The sequence below is a fragment of the Diadema setosum genome, chromosome 22 (assembly GCF_964275005.1).
Source record: "Diadema setosum chromosome 22, eeDiaSeto1, whole genome shotgun sequence".
Lineage (NCBI taxonomy): Eukaryota > Metazoa > Echinodermata > Echinoidea > Diadematoida > Diadematidae > Diadema > Diadema setosum.
The window spans coordinates 30158419-30181310 of record NC_092706.1 but is presented as its reverse complement, the minus strand read 5'-3'; the positions used below and the strand labels follow the sequence as shown (position 1 = coordinate 30181310).

Sequence of the window (22892 nt, the reverse complement as noted above, 5' to 3'; positions counted from 1 at the left end):
AAGCCTGGCCCTTTTAGGGTTAAAGGGTGTTTACAGTTCTGGTCAAGGTGAGGATTTAGCTTTTAACGTTTTGCGAGATATTCAGACACCACTCTATGAGATGTCAAAGAGCATGCAATTCTAAGCGGTATCAAAAGTTTATTTGATGAAAATCGGTTTTGAAATGGCTGAGATATCCAAAAATAAGATGAAACAAAGAGATCCTATAAAAGGCGTGGCCTGTAGTCTTTTATTATTATCACTTTTTGGGATATCTCAGCCATTGGTTTGTCTGTTTGCAAAATAACTCAAAAAGTTGTGTATGGATTAAAATGTAACTTGCATGAAATGTCGATATTGACACAAGGAACACCTCATTCAATTTTGGTAGTGATCCTTGAATTTTTATGAATTTCTGGAGGATTTTTCATATTTTGGCAAATAAGGTCAATGAACTCGGAGTTCTAGCTGCGCGTACTGGAGGTTTAGATACGTGCACTAAAGCGCGCGCTTTGCCCGGTTCAAGGAGCCATGCAATGACGTAAACAAAAAGCTTTTATTTTTAGAAATTGCCTGCGGGTAAGGGTGGAAAAATCTTTTTGGGTGGAAACTGGCTTGGCGGAGGTCTGTGCTCTCCGTGTGCTTTTCTAGTTGCTGTATTGTGTCTGCCATGCATCAATGCCAACAACCTATCATGAAGTAATTTACTTTTTACATCAAAATATATCCTTTCAAAAAGAAGCAGCAACCCTTCAAAAGCAACCCTTCAAAAGCAGCTGAACCCTTCAAAATACATCAAAATATATCCTTTCAAAAAGAAGCAGCAACCCTTCAAAGGATAGGGTGGTCTTAAAGGACAAGTTCATCTTCATAAACATAAGGATTGAGAGAATGCAGCAATATTAGTAGAACACATCAGTGAAAGTTTGAGGAAAATTAGACAATCTATGCAAAAGTTATAAATTTTTTTAATTTTTGTGTTGGCACTGCTGGATGAGGAGACTACTACAGCTTGTGATGTCATATGCGTACAACAATATAAAGAAAATGTAAAGAAAATTTAACATATTTTCACTTTTTTCGCATAATAAAAGAGCAATTGACTTGCCTCTTTTTAAAGGCAGGGGGAATAATATTACCCATAACATACATGTATGTCAGTAACGAGTCAAGGAAATGTGTACATTTTTCAAAGATGAAATTTTGTGAAATTCTCTTTATATTTTCCTTATATTGTTGTACTCATGTGACATCATACGCTGCAGTAGTCTTCTTATCCAGCGGTGACTGCACAAAAACTTCAAAAATTCTTAATTTTTGAACGGATTGTCTGATTTTCCTTAAACTTTCAATAATATGTTCTACTGATATTGCTACATTTTTTCAGTCCTTATGTTTATGAAGGTGAACTTGTCCTGTAAAGACCCAGCAGCATGGGGATACCATGGAGTGAGAAGGCTGGCCTGGCTCGGAAATATTTGAGAATCCCTGCAACTACCCGGTACAATTGTAATTGTGTTCAGTTTTACCACTGATCTCTACGTACAAGTACACACACAGCCAAACAATCTCAACCTGAGTCGACTGATACCACTGAATGTACAATATCGGGCACATATTCCCTGATGGGCGCTGTTTGTGTACCCCTGTGGGCATGGAATGGAGGTTAGTTTAAATGGGCCACCCATAAAAGCCAGTGCTACTGGGTCTTTAATTAAGCTATAAAATAAATACAAATAAACTGACAAACCATATGAAACAAGAGTGAGACTAACACAAGAGAAAAAGCAGCATAGAAGAAGAGTGCAATCTTTGATTCTTTGAGCTAAGTTAAACTCAACATTAACTGAACTGAGTCAAGGAAAACAACCAGAGTAGAGTACACAAAGTGTCATCACTGCCTTTATCACAGGTTACCAATGCTTTGTAAGTTTCCTTTCTGATTAAGGATGGGATGAAGAAGTGTACCAGTAGACAGACACCAGGGACACAATCTAAATTCAAACCTGCCTAAGCTGCCACCTGTCTATAACGGCCAATCTTCATCTCATTGGGTGGCCACTTGATAGGTTTGACTGTACTCTCATCAAAATATTAATCGCAGAAGACTGAAGCTGACAATACATGGAAACTTTCACTATTGAACTCGGTGCAAATGACGACAAGTTCTAGACTCCTGATATTCACTAGAAGAGTACATTGTTGTAGGAGGGAGAGTTACTGCTCGCCTTTCAGATAATCGTGTATCAATGCAAACAATGTTAAAGAACGGGAGGGGTGAATTCCACGTTTTCCCAAAAATTTACCGCTGAATGGTAAGAGACAGCATTGGACTTTGAATGGTGGTAATTATAATAACGAAGATGATAAAAACATGATATTATTTACTCAGGGGAGTCTCGTCAGTATCAGCACTGTTCTTTGCTAGATCTCAGCATCGCAAGGTACATTTACCCATTCACACACGTATGTCAAGGGGACATATTCGGTATGACATCTTGTCCACAAATGGTTTTACTCTTCATTCTTGCATTTTTTACTCATGATGAATATGAATGGGCTCCGACAATACCATTTCAAATACACGTACGTGTATTGGTATGAACTGCAAACTGAGATTACATTATGCTAACACTTAAAGGCACATGGTCCCGGTGGTATAGTCAAATGCGTATGCGGGCGCACGGCGCAAGCTTCCCATAGAGACCTACGCTATCGACGCCTCTTTAGCGCTTACGCTGTGACCCACTTCCTCAATTCAAAGAAGTCCGATCCACTGTAGTCAGTGGTCCGATCACAGTTCAGCTCATGATTCGGCTGAGTGGGGATGACCGCTTTAGCAAAATTCTTTTGTGATGTCATAATAAGAAGCACTTATGCACGCACCCTGGCATTACTACAGACTGCGTGATGTGCAGGGAAGGCAACGAAGGCAACATTACTTAGCAACACCTACGCGCTTTACTCTTGATGACAGCGCAACTTCGGCAATATCATCAACAGCGCCCTCTACACTACCAGGACTATGCGCCTTTAACATGCATTACGAGTGTTTTAAATTAATAGAGGCACAGCAATGCAACAAATGTTTCATTATTTTGCCACACCAAAGTTATTATAATTATATGCGAAAATTTGCAATACATTCTGTGTCAATATATAGAACCAAGTGTCTACTAAATACTGTATATATGCACACTTGTGCATGCCAGCAGTGAACAGACTGGTTCAAAGTCTCATTTCCTGCTCTGGGTGCTTTCAGCTTCTCAGAAATACAGCTTCAGACTGCAAATGCCCATATTGTCTGAATGCTAGGGGAAGCTAATACACAATAGTTCATCAAAGTACTGGAATGACCCTTACGTAGATGAATTAGATGTAATCCAAATACTTAGAGCCATGCCTAGCAAAATATCACATTTTACAAAATAGATTATTATTTAGGCTCATGACATTTCACTTAAATTATGGTTGAATACCAGTTAATGCACAAAACAGATGCTCACATCTTGGGTACACTACAACCCCATTTCAAGAGAATGTGGACTATTAACCAAAAACCTTTTCTCATTGAATAATGGCATCCTGAGGCTCTGCTTCTGAGGTAGGAATTGAGGTGAAATTGACGGGAAACGTGACATATTTGTACTCCACGGTCTGAGTCCCATCCTCTAGCTGCTGGATGTGCACCTCTTGTACTTGTTGCTGCACCTCTTCAGCTTGTTGAATCTGTTGTTGCACCTGTTGCTGCAACTCTTCCATTTGCTGCATGTTCATGAGTTGGTGCGACATGTTAGCTAGAGTCATGACAGCTTGCTGGCTCTCAGCACTGTCTACCAACTCACTGGCCACCACAGCTCCCTCTGCAGATGTGCTGTATGTCACTGTCTGCTGGTCCACATTTCCATCTGGGTCAATCTGCTGCAAGATGTGGATGGGCACTGTCTCTGGAATGAGCTCCTTCTGTGTTCCCGTCTCCTCCTGTTGAAGCTGAAGTTCCATCATCACCTCTGTGGGTACGTTATCTTGGTTACTGTCCTTCAGTGGTAGAGAACCAGGGCTGCGGTTCGGTACTTCAATCCCATGTGCCTTTTTCATGTGATTTTTCAAGCTGTAGTTACGTCGAAAGGCAATGGGACACATCTTACACTTGTAAGGTTTTTCTCCCGTATGGAGACGGAGATGGGTCAGTAATGTTGTGCGTAGACCAAACGTCCTATCACAGTACCCACACACAAAGGGGCGTTCTCCAGTGTGTACGATGGAATGTCGTTTGAGGTGATGCCGATGACTAAACTGCCGATTGCAAACGTCACACTGGAAGACAGTTTCATGTGAGTTCATGTGTCGACGAAGCGTGACAGCGAGGGTGTATCCCTTGCCACAAAGATGGCACTGATACGGGTACTTGCCTTGGTCTGAGTTCTTGTGGTGCTCCAAATGGTTCTTAAGAGACTCACGATATTTAAAACTCTTGCCACACATCTCACACTGAAACTCATCTTCTGTTTTGTGGCATCGGAGGATGTGCTGTTTGAGACAGTCCCTCCGGCGGTATGCAGCACCACATTCATGGCAGAGGTAGGAGCGGCTGACATTGTGACTCTCCATGTGAGCCTTCAATGAAGAGGAGGTGGTGAAACCCTTGTTACATGTCTCACATACAAATGGCTTCTCTCCTGTGTGGGATCGCCGGTGCTGCATCAAGAGGTACTTTGTACCAAACTTTTTGTCACAGTCACTGCAGTCAAATTTCTTGTCATGCACAAAACGGATGTGCGCCTTCAGGGCATCAACATTAACAAACTCCTTGTCACATTTCTCACAAACTTGAACTTTGCGGCCATGTGTTTCCTCATGCTGCAAGACAGCTTCCTTGGTTGGGTATCTGAAGGGACACATGCTGCATTTAAACCGACCTTCTTTGCTTTGACGAACTCGCCTGCTACGCCGTGGTCTTGTCTTTGAGTCTGCTGCTTTCTCAGCTCCCTCCTGCACAGGGAGACAAAGAATTTACTGACAGTCAATAAAATGAGTCAGGAATTATTTTGTCACCTGTTTTTTAATACACTCTGAAAGGAGGCAGCCATTATTGTGTGATTTTACGCATAAAATTAAGGCATAACTGTACAGTGAGCCTTTTAACTGGGATTTTAGTCAAACTAGTCATGGATAATATTCAAATTCTGATCTACATGTAAGGCAAGATAGATTGGATTATCTGTTAGTTCAGACAAAGAAATGAAAATATGAGTAACTAATGTGGTGTAGAAACTTTGGCTTCTCTGATTCTCTTTGAGTACATCTAGATATTTAAGCACAAATGACCTTCACAAAAAGGACTGTTTAAACCTGGACCCCATTTCATAAAAAGTTGATACTATAGCAACTCTTGCCGGAATGGCAATTGTCATGGTAACAACGAGAATCCAGCTTCCCGATTGGCTGTTGCTATTGGAAGTTGCCACTCTGGCAAGAGTTACTATCCTAACATCTTTTACAAAATGGGGCCCTGGTTGAACTGTGGAGCTATAGTTTACAGGAAATGAACTTCCTTATCTGTGTTGTCTCTGAATAATGCTCTAGCATTTCATTTTCACATTTTGAGAAAAATCTCACCTCCTCCTGAGAGCTGGAGTTCTCCAATCCTTCCTTCTCACCATCCAAGAGCTGCAGTGTGCTGCCAACTTCTGAGACGATCACATCAAATTTCTCAGCAGGAGGAATCTCCTCATCTGGTGACAAATCATGTGCAACATTTTAATAATAATAATAGCATTTATATGGCGCGTCATACTGGTGTTTCTAAGCGCAATGGTGCTATTCATACGGGTGTACAAAATGACTAAAAAACACGCTAGCATTAGGACAATTCAAAACCAAAATAACAGTAACAAAAGAAGAAGAAGAAGAAAACAATACATGTGATACTATACTGAGATACAATAATTAATAACTTACTGTGTGCACCTTCAGGAAAAATTTTTGAAAATTTTGAAGTCCATTTCCTACAACAGTTACATGAGGTAGTATTGTAACACAAACATATGCAACATTCTTGGATCAGAAATGAACTGTTAGCCATGATTGTATTTTACAATATGAATTAAAAGAAAGTAGTATGATTTTGATACTGTCTGGGAGTGTGACGGCAAAAGGCATCTTTACAATGCTTGATTTTGGTATTTTCATTTTTGACCTGTTTGTCATTACAGGGTAAAGACTGAGACACAGCAAAAGAGTATAATCTCTCCCAATTATGCAAGCATTTGTGACCCGCTGCAACGAAAGGATCTGAAAGTCGGGGAGGACAATTTTCTGAAAATGACATGACATCATTCCCTTACTCTTCCACATAAATGTCATATAAAACATGACTCATAAAAGTACTCGGTCGCGGAGATATCGATGATTTTATTAGCGCATGTAGAGTGGTCTCAAAATCAGCGTTTCGAGAAAATCACATTCAAAGTTTTCCTTCCTACGCTATCATGATCAAGGGGAAGCAAGACAGTTTCTGCCGTTTGACAGTAGAAGATACGCTCCTAGCAACTTCTGCGATGTTCATTCAGGCTTAGCGCCAGCGGTCTATGCATGACCAATCAGTAACCAGGATGCCACGCACTGACAACAGAAGATACATTAGACTACAACATTATGTCAAAAACAGAAATCAAAATGTTTTGACGGATTTTGATGATCTGACTTCAAACTCGATTTTCTTGGCTCACCCGTTAGCAACTTAAGGATCCTTTTGTTGTAGCAGGTCACATTTTCATCTCTTAAATCATATGTCAGTATCAGTCTAAATGTGATACAAAACTAAAGCTATTCTGTTGTTTGAAAAACCTGCTACCTTCTAAATTCTTTAAGTTATGAAGAACAAATGAGTAAAAAAAAAAAAAAAAAAAAAAAAAAAAAAAAAAAAAAACCTTTTGAACACTTTCACAACTTATTTTGTTTAAAAATTTCATACAATCTTTCTACTTTAAATTTTAATGACAGTGACATACATGTACATACACATATGTAGCATTCTATTTTGAAAGTAATCAAATCTGATAAAACTATGAAGAACAAAATCCTCACACAACGTATGAGGACAAATTGTAGATTTAACCTGTTGAGGAGGAGTCCCGAGTATACTTGGGACTCTATTGTTAAATGTTTCTTAGGGGCAACATGTGTGGGCTCACATGCCTACGGGCAACAGTCAATGTCTTTACTTTTGTGTGCCCTGACCTTCACGTTGTCTCCTTTTATTTCATTTTCATTTTGCGTAACATGTACAGTACAGTGTGTATTCCTTTGTAATGTTCATCCTGGTTTTTGTTTCATGTTTGTAATGTTTATGATATGTATCCTATATTCTTTACCTGGTCGAATAAATGATAATAATAATAATAATGCTAAGCTAGAACTAAGTGGAGAAAATGACTAACAAACCTCCTTCCTTCTCTAGGTCTTCTCTGATGGCTTTTGCAGCATTACTGACAATATCTTCTGTTCTTCCATCATCTTTTTCAGATGCAAGGTCTTCAGTCTCTTCTCCATCCATCTTTAGATCTGATACAGGAATTTCAGTCAGCCTAGCTTCCTCTGGAAGATTCTCTGTCGTGGATGAACTAGCACCAACTGTGTCCACTCTGCATATCATTTAAAAACACTCACATTAGATGTTTCAGATAGAAGTCATGCCGAGGCAACCCTGACTTGAAAGAAAAGACGCTGATGTTAGGGCAATGAACTTAAATAAAACTTGAATACATTTACAAATTACCAAAAAAAAAAAAATACATAGAAATCATTTGACACAGAATGTAATAACCAAGACACAGTCATTTTGGTGAAGAACAGAACATGACATTGCTTACATCACACTCATCATCAATTTTAGTCATAAAAAGATATATTACATAATTTCCTTGAATCAGTCAAAAGGAATCAAATCACTGTCATGCAAAATGTACATTGGTATTATTGTTCTTAACCAATTCCTTACGGGAACCCGATACCAGGTTCCCATGGCATGGAACTCATACATGGGAACCTGGTATACCAGGTCCCAAATTGTCAATAAGAGTTTGTTTTGTTTTGTTTTGTGTTTTTTTGGGTATTATTTTATTTTAATCACTTACCCAAGGTACTTCTCTGCAAGAACGAGCATCCATTTAAACACTTCATTGTTGTCTTTACACTTTGCCCCTTCTCTGATGACCTTCAACCTTGGAAGGTCAGCAGGACTGACAGTGATGCTGTGCTTTTTCTTCCGACTGGTATCTGATTTTCTACCACCAAGCCCCATTTTCCTGTAGGGAGAGATCAGGAAAACATGTTATATTTGCAACCTATAACTCATGTGAAAATTGCTACTGATTCAAATATAACAATTATTTAGTAAGACTTGATCTTTTGCTTTCTCATGCATTTGCAAGCATCTGGCTCTGAGTTTGAGGCTTTAATATAATCACAACATACAAAGAGCTGATCTACCGTTGTAACTCAGTGGATGACCATAAATTCTCAATTTGAATATATACCGATGTAGTCCATTTGTGTCCAAATCGATGACTTTAAATGATTCGGTCAGGAGGGATCTGCAAGAACGACAACTGCTCTGTAGGACGGATTTGAAACCTCTGCACTTGCGCTGTTGTTATTGTTGTTGTTATTTGAATTTATTTGGCATTTATCATTCCTCAAGGAATATTTAAATGCCAAATCTATATTCATAAAATTTCTTTAAATTTCCAAATTTTACCCTAGATATTATTTTCATTTTATTGCAAATAATTCAAAATTAATATATCATATCAAATCAAATAAATCTCCCTCACTGGCCTCAGTTTGAGTTGCCCAATCGACGATCGTATTTTCGTATTCGCTAGTCAGTAGCAGTGTAGCCTTTTGATCAGGCACTCTTGCTGCGTGACATTGTGTGGCGTCCGATCGCTCTTTGCTTATATAGAGGCGCAATTTTTTTTTTTCATCGTACAGAGGTATTCTAGATGTCTAGCACTCTTCTGACTCAGGGCACTTTCACATTATAACTGTGCAGGGCTGCCAACTCTCACGCATTGAGCGTGAGACTCACGCAATTCAACCAATTTTGACTGTCTCACTCTGATAAACAAAATCTCACGCTAAACCCCCAAAATGGAATGTACATGACTACAAAAATAAATATATCTCTAAATTCTCTGATATTCCGAATATCGATATGCCCAAGCCCAAAATTTCAAGATTTTCCTGCGCGGGTTAAAAGCTTAACCAATAATAATCGTTTTCAGTTCGCACGCAAAGACGAGCTATTGGATTACGATTGGTTTCTACCTATACCACGTGAGCGCAGCTTGTACTTTGGGCAAATTACAGTACATGTATGGCTATGACGTGTGCTTTACATCACTTAACATACACTGACTGTGTATAGTAAAGGTACTAGGTCTCGCGCAGGGACTTCATGATCGCACATAGCGTAACTGCGTATAGCAAGCAATATTACGTGTAGGACTAAGTGCAAAATTTGCCGACACGCCCATGGAATAAACATACCTGACAACCGCTAAACATGAGAAGGAAGCAGGTAAGAAATTTTGATTTCAAACAAACTTTTCACTAAATTTCGAATTTTTTACCGTGTAATTTACCTACCTTAGCTTAAATTTTTTTTTTTTTAAGGATGTTGTAGCCTAGACGTGGCATCTCGCTTGTCTCGTTCGTATGATCGTAGCCGATAGAATTTATAATTTGTTCGATCGATCATTTATAATATTGTACGAAAGCCGAAGCACGTTTATACAGCCACAGAGAGGGGCAGACAATTTCATGCATGAAACTACATAGGGCAGCTGCGCGACCTTTACATACCCCGAGAAATTGAACGCATAAAATTAAGTCCGACATACATACGGCGACAGCGCACTACTCCGTCATCGTATTATCAGGAGATTCTGGGAGGAGATTTTTCTGCATTTTCGTGATATTTATTGAGAAATTCAGGTACAATTGTGGAATAATTTCTATTATAAGAGCATCACAAATTTTCGTGCGCGATATCTAGACCCCTCAACCATACATAGTACGTACGGCCGCACAGCAGGCCGCCAGGCGCTATATATAATCGGTCTAACCAGCCAGGAGCTAGGAGGTTGCTCCGCTCCCTTGCAGTGTCTCACGCCAAACTCTCACTCAAGGTTGGCAGCCCTGCTGTGTGAGGTGAAGGAGCGCCACGGCCCGGGGTTAGGCAGGATGGTAAAAACACACACATGTGGTTGTAAAATTATAGCATTAATTATAACGAGTTATAGGGCCTCTCTATCTAACGTTAGGCACGCGCACGGCCCTTTTGTTTAGGCTAGCATTAACTATACACAGCCCAGTCGCTGTACATGGTACGTCGCGACAGGGCTGTACGCGCGTGACCACCAACCACTAGGAGAGCGACGTAATCGTATCACGATAGCTTTGACTTTTGATACTTACGTTCATTTTTGTCACCTCAAACCCATCGAGTATACTCTTCAATATTTATTCTACATCTGATGCTATCAGTATTCAAATGTACAAAATGAAACTTACCGAAATTGATCATCATATCCAGCATGTCCACACCGTACACAATCTTTCACGCCAGGCCAAGTTTAGATATCGGGTGGTCACGTGATGTGAATGCCCTTTCAAAAGGTCGCGCTGTCGACCGTGCTGTTACACTCAAGCAGTGTACGCACGGTTACTAGTATACAGCTATAAACTGTACTGGGCTTGGCGGCGGCTGGCGTCTGGTCGGGCGACGAGCATTGAGCTCCATACCACGGTTATTGTGTAGCAGACGCCAAGGTTTGTTCAACACTTTCAACGCACACGCGCTCGCTCTGGAGCACATCCGGTCATGCATGCGCATAAGTCAAGGCGCCATTTTGAATCCTGCAACGACGAAGCCCGACGGTCAGGAATTGCGCCAGAAAGTGTAATGTTATTTGTTCCACGGACTTATCGCAAGTGGTCTCCATGGACCCAGTGTGGCGGACTATTCTTCTGTAATAGAAACATGCATTTAACGTGAATAAAGTATTCTGTTTAAAGGAGAAAAGTATACATTTTCCTAAGTTTTGTAGTTGTGTTGAGGTTCCTCACTTCGAGGCTGCATGCCGCGCACGTCAGACGCTGTTTTCGCATAGCGTAACAGCGTCTGGTCGGGCTAGGCTAGCATAGCATAGGCTAGGGCCAGCCAGTAGGGCTCCTCTAACGTTAGTCTTACACACAGTCTCACTGCCAAAGTAAAAATACATTAACACATTTCAAGGGACAAGTTGTGTTTTACAAATTCCGTCCTAGAATCTTCTACACCGGAGAAAGCAAATATCAGAATTGACATTGTTTGTAGCATGTTCCCATGGTATTGTTCCATTGAGACATAGACACTACACCAGTAGATATACCTGGGACTACGATGAATTTGTCCCATAGACTAAAACGCAGTGCAGTGCACACTGGCTGTAAACGTTAGAGCAAAATGTAGACCGTAAGCACTGAGCCATGATTTCATGTTAAAATTCAATGACATATGCACCGTTGTTTATGTACTCTGACAAATAATGACATAAACATATTCAAGAGAACTCACAATGTGCCAAATGAAGGCGGAAAAAACTCTCAAACGGCGGTGTATTCAATGGTTTTTTTTTTTTTTTCCACAGCGGTAAAAACAGTAACGTTAATTTGTGTACCGTAGAGGGCGTACATACCGCGAAGCGCAGCTCGAAGGAACGCCATGCGCCATCATCTGACAATTTGGGTGATAAGCCGAGAAGGCGATGATAACAACAGACAAAATAACAGCTGGTGATATTGTCATTACTACTGTGGCAAAATTACTGACATGCTCCTCATAGTTATTATCAACATCACCATGATACTAGTATGAGTGATTAGGACTTAATGACAATGATGATGATGATGATGATGATGATGATGATGATGATGATGATGATGATGATGGCAATGATGATAATGATAATAATGACCATCTCTAATAACATCATCATCATGGTCTTTGTTCATCATCATCTTCATGGGCATGACATACTCCGGCAGGATTCGAACCTACGACCTCCTGACCTCCGAACAGGCGCTTTGTTCACCAGACTACCCAATTTCCGCCCGACAGTTACTGCTGGTTCTATAATCTAGCTCAGTGGTCGGCCCTGTCCGGAGATCAGGAGGTCATAGGTTCGAATCCTGCCCGAGTTTGTAGGATGCCCATGATTTCTTTTGTCATGGTCACTACTTAAACACTGATCATATGTATGTAGTGCTTCTTTACGTCTATGTAGGGCAATTTGTTAATCAGTTGCAATAAAATCAATTTGATGGAAGAATTTTGTGAATTTGAATGTATATTATTATTATTTATGCTCTAAACACTCTACTGTAGGGCCTATAGTCACGTAGGCCTACACTAAAACCTTGCCAGTGTAATCACTCTTTGTCAAAGATAAGCATTAATAAACGTTGCTGAATCATTTTTTTTTTCACACAATCCTCAAATTTCCACTCCATTCTTTATTCTCTGATTATGTCGTTCTTTATTTTTCTCTTTCAGTTTTTATTCTCTCCCTCTTTACCTTTTCTCAAATTGGGCGAGACTGCAATTGTGGCTTCTCGACCCGATAACCGTTAGGCTGTACCATCAGGTTTCCATACCGTTGCGAGATAGGGGGCTTTCTTATTTCGACGAGGAACATGACATTTGACATGTTTGATCTCTTCTACAGGCATCTGCTTGGTACGTCTCCTCCAATTTTCAGTCATTTAAGGTATCCTCTTTCCTCCCCTTCCAGTCTGCTGTTTTTCTTTTAAAGGTAGGACTACTGCTTACAATTGGGAGCAGCGATTTAAAAAAAAAAATGTTCGATATCACTTCGATACAATGTGTAGGTCAGTTGTATCACAAAACATTCTACCATAGAAGAATTTTGCAATAAAGCCTAAGATATATAAAGAAAATGAGATATTACTATTTTTCTCAATAAACCGTAACTGTAGACGGTTTATTCTAGAAACAATTTGTTGTGACTGTTGTTCAAATTTTGTATATCAAACAATACTTGACATTGATTACACTGATTTAAATTTTTACATTCAATTTGGTTGTTTCTATCAGTAGCTCACATTTCAAAACTATTTTGAAGCACTTAAGCTTGGATTTTGTTTCATCTGCAAATGGTAAATAATGCCTTAAAGTCATTTTTTTTTCTTTCCTCCGTCAAGTCTCGACAGAGAGCGACAAACAGAATTCCATACGGAATCAGTCATTCTTCTAAAAGAGCTTGGCTTCCATCGGAAGTGGCGGCAATGACGTATACACCTTACGTTGGAAAACAGATGGCGGGAAAACAAGGCGACGGTGTGTTGCAGATAATGAAATATTGACCAAAATCCTACGGTCATGGACGAGTGAAATCATTCTACCCACTGTTACTGTCTGACATGTCTGGATGGATGATGTGGGTTCATGCTTCACCGGCATGGTGGCATTAAAGTGAATAAACAGCAGTAGGTAGGAGAGGATCACGACAAAAGTGGTTTTGGATATTAATGAGTATAAGATTCACTCGCCAACACTTATTATAGTCAAAGTAAAACAAAGGCCTATTTTTTTTTTTCAGATGGAAATACAAGTAGAGTAGATAACAAAATCTACGAATATCATGTTCGAAATATAGGAGATTCATCTCGAGTCTGAAAACTTACGTTATTGAATGAACGTCGACACTACGCCAAATGAAGAGAAAATCTGAAAACTCTTTTCACTGAAAGTGTGACACCACCCGATGAAGAAAGTATTGAAGCTCTCATCATTTTAAGTCGACCACCTATGTCAACTGCAAGTCTGAGAACTAGAGAGAGAGGGGGAGATGTACATAACAAAAAGCAAAACAAAACAGAAAGGGTCTTTCTCAAATAGACTATAGGTTTTCAGTCGCGATGGAGGCATTCTAGAATCTCACACGTCGAATGCGAATGAGTACAATTTGGGTGTGTTTCTGCTTGAATGTGTACGTAATGCCAACAACGACGTCACATGTTTTTAATTTTACGTTGTGTTGCGTGCACGCAAAACGTAATTGTGAGGATCCACCAATCATCTTACGTACTATTCCACAAAGCAATTTGATTGGCTGAAGAGCTCCCCCATTCATCTTCCAAGCCATCAAACAAGGCATCAGTATACGAGGACAAGCTTGAGGCGATAGTGGCCCTGGATGGAGGTTTAGCAAGGAGACAACTCACATCAAAATCTGAGCCCTTAAGACACACATCCATCTCAAAGCGCAGTCAGAGCGGAATAAGACATAATCCCGTCCTTTCGTCTGGAGAAACTGAGAGAAAAAGACAGTGATTCAAGATGATTTCAATTCAGTTACTCAGCCTCACCCTTCTGGTTACCTTCGTAGGTGTCATGTCTGCATATACAAGAGGTAAGTTCATATTTTCGCTCTGTAAACTTCTTAAACTAAATCAAGATCCTGTATACCTAGAGGTGCAGATCAAATCCGCTTGTAAACTCAATCGCAAAATAAAGCAAAGTTATACGCAGCACTGTGATCAACAGTATACTAGATGATAAAGAATGTCCCCTTTTTACCGTATAGTAATGTATCTGTGAATTCTTCATGTTGCTCTTCCGCTTCCTTGATATAGGCATTTTATCTGTGATAGAGTTAAAAGTTTTGTAATATCGTATATTTTCCTCTTTTCTGAGATAAGAGGTTTTATAAGATATAATTAAGGAAGTATGTTATTCAAATTAAAATATTATACAAAGACACCGCAACATCAGGCGCAAGACGATGTCTATATTTGAACTGTCATTATCTTACGATACTTTATCAAATTGCAAGAACCTGTGAAAGACTCTTAAATTACCATAATCTTCCATTACTTCAATGCTTTCATCCATAGGAATAGTTTGATTGCTCTTGTCTAAACGTCATACACACGTGAACAAAGCTATATCCCAGCATGTTCACTTATAAATGCTTCACGTATGTGAGAGCTTAATGATCTCCTTGAAACATATTATACTTGGGTTTTTTTTTTTTCACGTAAATTCTAGTTGACTATATACTTGATGTTGAAAAAAAAAATGCTTTCTTCTTTATGGAACATTTGATGCAATATGATGAAACATGTTGATGTGAAAATGCACTTCTCATAATGAAACGCAATCGAACTTCCATAAACAAGCGCAAAGAAATATTATCCACATGTTTCCGATATTATCCTAGTCATGCACAATCGCTGCTTGCTATACACTTGCTTTGAAAGCATCATGCAAGGAGAAACACCCCAACGATAGAAAGGGTAACATAATATGATGGTGGCGAACATTGTCTTCGGCATTCAACCAAGAAACGATGACATTAGACAAGCCCTGGTGTAGGAAAATTGAATTAATCGCAAGAGCGATTTTATGAAAATGGCAAAGTGTAATCTGATGGAAACGAAGCTTAGTTTTTCTGTTCCTGACTGCATAAAATCAAAGCACTTTTCAACTGTCACCCGGCTGCATGGAAGCTTTGCGGCAAAACAATCGGCTCTCTGATTTGGAAATAATGACAAAGTAATGACAGACTAACATTCGAGACGAATCACTAAACTCTTGGTGTGCGATTCTAATTAAAATGTGACAATGACGTGTAACTCTTCTCGAATCAATTTATTTCTTCTCCAACTTTATCACGATTCCCCCAACGTCCTTCCATTCATAAAACTGTCATCTTCGTCATGGAGGTCTAAATATTACTCCGCCCTTCATGCATCGATGCCCCAAAGAAAGCGCCAAATTAATGAGATTTTGATCTTTATGACGTCAGACACTGGCGGTGACTTTTACGAAAATATCCGGGGATTCTCAATTAATATCTTACTCGTCACAGAAAACTGATTTATGTCTCATAGCCGTTGTTGCAATGGTTTGATAAACAACAGGCAGGGTTAATGGATTTTAATGGGAGAATTCTGTTTTTTCTGTCCTATCTTACATGACTTGAATGTATGCTCTCTCTCTCTCTCTCTCTCTCTCTCTCTCTCTCTCTCCATGCATTGATCATGGGTATGCTCTTCATATTCTACATAATCGTTGTCTCCCCGGAATGTACTGTATGCTACCCGCATTCTTTCTTGTTGTTATTGATGTTTTTCCACTTTTAATCATTTCTTTGTTTGAGTCACCATTTTGTCGTATTTTTTTTTGTCATGTGATTATGATAATGCTTTCATCGAAAACTGAAAAGAAAAAAAAATATTTTAACGGAGGAACATAATGGTACTGTTCACCTGCACCTCGGTGAGAAAATATTTTGTCATGCCTTGCTGATCAGTGATCCAGGTGATCAACTGTGCAAACCTTTACGACTATGAATAATATGTATGCCACCACCAATGTATGTATACATGTGCACATACATGTATGTGAATGTGCAATGATAATAGGAACCACTAAATCAAATCAAACAGTGATTATTTCTGCTGACGGGAACTGCCGTTGTCATTGAATAAAATGATGTTAATGGGATCATGCTTGGAAAAATTAAAAGTGAACTATGGATACAGTAGATCGAATTAACAATGAAATCACCGGAAGTATACAGAATTGTCCAGAGATATATTCAAAGACAATACATTAGTAGTCTGATTGGTTAAGTTCCTTTGTTACGTCACTCAGACGCGTGTGAGCTGAAAGCCAAGGCTGGACCGTGCAACGAGTCGGAAATTCGCTGGGCGTACAGCACGGACAAAGGGAAGTGTGCTCCCTTCACGTACGGAGGATGTGGGGGAAACCCAAACAACTTTGTCAGCAAGGCGGAATGCAGAAAATATTGCGGAGGTGAACTGTAGAATAGACTTTAATCTGCATCATGCATCAGGCTGACAAATGAATTAAACAGATGCCAAGAAGTTCACTAAAGACAAAAGAAAAAATTAAATAGAAAGAAGGAGATAAAGGAGAAATCTTCCTCCAGTTTTTCGTTCTCTTAACATACTTTCAGGACGCCAAGCTGACACCTTTCGATGTATGAGGATTGAGATACTAGTACGTAGTTCACAATCACAATCATCATTTTAAAAGTCAAGCTACAAAGGTTTCTATTAAGCAGCCACATCATAATCTTATAGTGACAAGGTGTATTCAATAAGGTTTTTCTTCACATCTTTGTCTCTGAGTCTCATGAGTGACAACTGTTTTCCCACCCAGATGAAGAAAGACGTGGATGCTACGAGGCTGACGAAGGAAGGTGGTATCGTGATGGAGAGACCAAGAATTCCGATCAACCCTGTGGGGGATGGTATGATATCTTCTTTAAATATTAGAATTCCATGTTTTCAGTAAATATTTGGTTGTTTATCACCTGTCTCAAAGCTTCTATTCCAACTATTAGGTAAAGTTTTAGTCGCGGAACCAGAATAATATCAAAACAATTGTGTACATAATCCTGCTGTCAAAAGTAAAAACAAACAAACAACCAAACAGACAAACAAACAAACATCCAAACACTTGGGAAATCTACTCATGAACACGGTATTTCAGTCTTATCAATTCCGATGTATAAAGCTGTTATGAAGAATTGTATGATATATATATATATATATATATATATATATATATATATATATATATAATAATAATAATAATAATAATAATAATAATAATAATAATAATAATAAAAATAATAATAATAATAATACCTGAATCTTTTAAAGAAGATAATGACTTAGTGTCTGTTGATATCAGGTGAAGTTTAATTAGTTGCTTTCGTGGTAAAGGAATGTAACAATAGATCTCAATTGAAAACCACTGTTTATTTTCTACCCGACATTCAGCCCTACCGACACCTACCAAGTGTATTTATAGAGAAGATACATCGAGAGAGGAAATCTAAAGAGAGGAATTGTCATTGGAATGTGTTAAAATATATAGACGGCGTTATTCCAAATTTGTCATAAACACTGAATAATTCAAAATGTCCATCGATTATAGAATTTAACGAATAATGGGAAAGGGATTCCTCGTGCAGCCGAATATAACGCAGTTCACATTCTTGAGGTCACTCAACATTGAAGTACAATGCATGTAATTACATACCAGTGTGTCGTGGTCGTGGTTTGTCTACGGTATGCCGTCTCTCTGTTTCATATCGACAGTGCCTGTATAAAGGGTTACTGGGCCTGCTCAAGTTGCAGTAAGTTTCGAGTCTTTTTCATTTCCTATATAGTGTTTGTATCTGTCCATGGTGAAACACTGTGGTCAAACAGCTGGATATGTGTGTTTGTAATCATATAAACAAGAAGACAATGATTAAAATAACATAATGACGGTCGTGGTGACTGCGAGAATACCAGATATAAGGAGATAACATTGCCTGTAATAGCTGCGGTTTAATATTGTATATCAATTTGTACTGGATAATCGTTGCATATGATATCACGCTCATTTCATTGGTGTTTGGATAGACCAAACGTTGATGGGCTATTTTTGATAGATTGATTGTGAATTAATTACTACCCCATAAAAGGACCGCAAAATCAAATCAAAATCCAGCTGCCTCCAACAAAGATATTGAAAAATATCTAATAATTTTGTTTTGACTTAATTTCATGCGTTTATTGAAACATCTTAATATAAACGTCTTGATCAACCGGCTCTAATCCTTTGTATATGAATTTGTACTAATTATGTTGTTATTTTTTTTTCTCGTAATGATGAATTTTGTCATGATTCTTTCAGACCCAACATAAAAGCCATAGCAGTATTAGAGCTTAATAGACCTCGCTCCTGGAAGACAATGAAAACAAGTTTCGACCTTCTTGTGTGAATAACTTATATAGACTAGAACGTTTCAGAAAAATGACGTCACGGTCACGTGACTAAGACTGTACGTTTAGGTGCTTATAATCTGTCGTGTTTACTTCCTTATGCCAGTCAAAAGTTGTTTTTGTTTTGAACTTGTCTCTGCATGTACGATTTCAGTCAATTTTCTTTGATTTGTCACCTTGTTTTTTACTGATTTCGGTCTGAATGTTGATACGATTTGTTTGAAGTACATGTATATGCATCATCAGTTTTACTAAGTAGGAACATATCACTCTATACAGACAGGAATCTCCTGGAGTGTCCCGCCATTCGATGTATCAAGGACTGTCCCCATGGTTACCAAGCCGACGAGTTTGGCTGCGCCACCTGCAAGTGCAAGAGAAAGCCAGGTGAGATGATGCCAGAGTTTTGTCAGTACAGACTTGATTTGTGCAACGATTACATCAATGTTCAAAGGGATGATGTTTGTTATTTTTAAGGTTCGTTAATCCAAAAATGATCTAAGGTTGGTTAACATGATCAAAGGTTCGCTATTCCGAAGGTTAGTTATTCTGAAACACACAATATATCTTATACACACTTCGTTAATCCGGACATGAAATGGGGTTCGTTAATCGGAACATTGTGGCATTATTCCGAAGATTCCTTTTTTCCGAAAGTTCGTTTTTCCGAAAAATTAAGTAAGGTTTGTTACTCCGATGGTTCGTTAATCCGAAAATGAAGAAAGAGAGAGAGAGAGAGAGAGAGAGAGAGAGAGAGAGAGAGAAAGGTTGCGTACCATACGAACCTTCGGAATTACGAACAGTATTTCGTTTTTGGATTATACCGAAAATTCGGAATAACGAACATTTTTTTTTTCTTCATTTTCTGATTAACGAACCTTTGGAATGACAAACTGTAACCGTTCAAAGATACCCAGATAATGAACCCTGCATGATGGACATGACGGGTAATATTTTGAGAATAGGGCCTACTAAGTGTACTTCATGATAATGTGCAAATACACACACATGATTTATTACATAACGAGTTTAAACTACCATATTTGAATAGTTTATTAAAGGTGTTATTGCATTGTATCAAAAGAACGTGTGCAAAAGTTGATAGAAGAGAAGAGGGTGAGTAGAACGAAATTTGAGGATGAAGAAGTGTAAGAGATAGTGATGAAAGGGAGATAGAGAACGAGAGATTGGTAGATGAAATATCAGATACAAAGTAGAGGGAAAACCGAGTTGTGAAAATTATGATTTTTTTTTATGATTTTTTTTTTACCCCGAAATGGTGGTGATAGTGATTGTGTGCAAGATCTATAAACAGTCACACTGTCACGTCTACCGAGAAGTTTACTCAATGGAGCTGTCTCCTCTTAATTCATGCACGCATGACATTTCATGTCTAAAAAATATTTCATGATCATATTAACATGACGAATTATTGATGTTAATAAACAATATTTTATTCAAATAAGGAGAACGTATTTTTCTTTCTCTGCATTCAGAATACGAGTTCTACTGTAACCGATACTGCAAGCTATGTTCCCAACATGAGTGGCTGGACTGCCCCGAGGATTGCTACTGTGATTCGTCCGTCTTCTAAGAGACCAACAAACTCGACACTTCCACCAAAATCATTCCCAAAATGTTATTTATTTCCTTGTAAACCCTCCACTAACCTTCCTGAATCCACTCGTTCCCATGTGTTAAGAAATAAATGATGACTACATCAGTGTATAGAGTAGGCCTATGATTTGTCTAAATTTGAGGGGAAACATGATCAGATCTAATACAGCAACCGAGTTCATGATGGGACGAGAAAAACTTAAGTTAGATTTCTTGAACTGAAATTCAATTTGCTCATTGGCCCATTTCAAGTATACTGCATAATGAGGTGCATAAATTTATGTTACTGTTTATATAACATTTTGAATACACTACATTGGGTGGAAACGTACGGGAATGGATGGACTAAAATAATGCATTTATCAGATCATGTCATTACCTGTGTTGTTGCTAGTATTGTTATTGAATTATTGAAATATTGGGCTAGAATAAAACGAGAAGACATTGTTACACAATTCAAATTTATGATTTTGGGTCTATCATGGGCGGATCCAGGAATTCCATAAAGGGGAGGCGCCTTTACAAAGAGGACGCACGCACCCCCTCGTATTTTTCTTTTTATTCCTTTTGTTTTAACCAAAAGTAAAGAGGGGGCGCGCGCCCGGTGCGCCTCCCCCCCCCCCTCCTCAGAGTGACACCACCAATATTCTCTCCAGCCGTAGCTATAAGTGCATTTTAAAGTTTATTGTAATTTCTGAGAATATGCCTAATTATTTGCATTTGAATAAAGAACATTCCAGATTAAATACAAGCGTGTGTTAGAAGTGTTGGTATAAAAATGTAGAATCTATACATGTATAATCAAATTCTTCTACGGAAACATAACTCAGTTTGAATTGTATATACATGTGAGTGTGTATGTGTATATATATATATATATATATATATATATATATATATATGACATGATATATTTATACATACATATGAAGAGTTTGTTTGCAAAAACCGATGTCCTTTTTTGAAGATTTTGAAAAACCGTCTCTATCATAAAGTACAAAATAATACCTTTTAAATGATATATTGGTCACTACATATAAAGGTACATTTTTGAAGTAATGGTCAAAAGAAGCAAAAAAAAAAATTATTATTCTCTTTATTTTTCTTGACCTTTAATCGCAGACATCTCCATTTGGAAAATATGGACTTATTGGCTTTTGCAAACAAAATCTTCATATATATGCCCCCCCCCCCAAAAAAAAATATATTATATATATATATATATATATATATATATATATATATATATATATATATATATATATATATATATATATATATATATATATATATATATATATCGTGTACGGCTACACTTGCTTGTAATAAATGCTTGTGTGTCTCTGTACAGTCATGTATGACAGTGGTTGGCAATTTAACACAGAAATACATGTAAAATTCTTTTCTGGTCGGATGTAACCAAAAGCAAAGAAATGAATAAAGGGACGTCACCGAGGTGCTATTAATCAATATTTATGAATTCAAACGACATAATTACGCTTAACAGTCTGCTGAGGCGAACCAATATGAGGGGCTGGTGTTGCACCCGTTTCATGGAAGGAGAAAAACAGACCAATCCGGCCGTTTCAGCTCTCACAAATAGGATTATCACAGCTGTATGTGAACTGTGGCACTGTCATAACATGGCACGAGACCCGCAATTCTGATTCCATGTAAAGAAAAATATAGAGGAAAAATTTAGGGAAATTTGTGAGTCTATGATAGTGCATGTATTATCTCCCCCGTGGTTAACAGAAAATGTGATACATGTACATGTAATAATGTACAGTCATTCAGAATGTAGCAAGTTTTCTTGTACACAATGTATGCAATTGTGCATTACACTGTATATTATATTTTATGTTTAAAGGGACTGTACAGTACTGGTTGAGGTGGGGATTGTTTTGAATATTCCTCAGTGAGATAATGAGAAACCTCTTATGAAATATGAAAGAGCATCTAATTTTAAGGATTCAACATTTATTTGATGAAAATCGGTTTTTAAATGGCCGAGATATCCAAAAAGAGATAATAATAAAAGGTGACAGGCCATGCCTTTTATTTGGATCTCTTTGTTTCACATTGTTTTTGGATACCTCAGCCATTTCAAAACCGATTTTCATCAATAAACTTTTGATAACCCTTAGAATTGCATGCTCTTTGACATCTCATAGAGTGGTTTCTGAATATATCGCAAAACATTAAAAGCTAAATACTCACCTCAACCAGAACTGTACACACCCTTTAACACATACTCCCACACAGACTCGTGGTGTGGGATCAACTGGCACAGGCCTTCTGGCATAATTCTGAAATACATGCAATTACACACACACATTACTAGTAATCCAATTCATGTGTCACCCCACCAAATTAATAATATACATGTACATTGTACAAGTAGATTATACATG

At 38.3% G+C, this 22892-nt stretch overlaps 2 protein-coding genes across 2 annotated transcripts; one reads left to right on the top strand and one right to left on the bottom strand.

Moving 5' to 3' along the window:
• Positions 1-3546: 3546 nt before the first annotated feature.
• On the bottom strand, positions 3547-8284 carry LOC140245404 (uncharacterized). Its single transcript, XM_072324981.1, has 4 exons — positions 8118-8284; positions 7426-7625; positions 5599-5714; positions 3547-4971 (listed from the first exon to the last, which is right to left on the bottom strand). The coding sequence occupies exons 1-4, from the start codon at positions 8282-8284 to the stop codon at positions 3547-3549; spliced, it is 1908 nt and encodes a 635-aa protein (XP_072181082.1).
• A 6105-nt stretch (positions 8285-14389) lies between these two features.
• On the top strand, positions 14390-20473 carry LOC140245479 (uncharacterized). The gene is made up of 6 exons (XM_072325050.1): positions 14390-14462; positions 16712-16873; positions 17243-17333; positions 18190-18227; positions 19141-19248; positions 20358-20473. The coding sequence occupies exons 1-6, from the start codon at positions 14390-14392 to the stop codon at positions 20453-20455; spliced, it is 570 nt and encodes a 189-aa protein (XP_072181151.1). The 3' UTR covers positions 20456-20473.
• The last annotated feature ends 2419 nt before the right edge of the window (positions 20474-22892 follow it).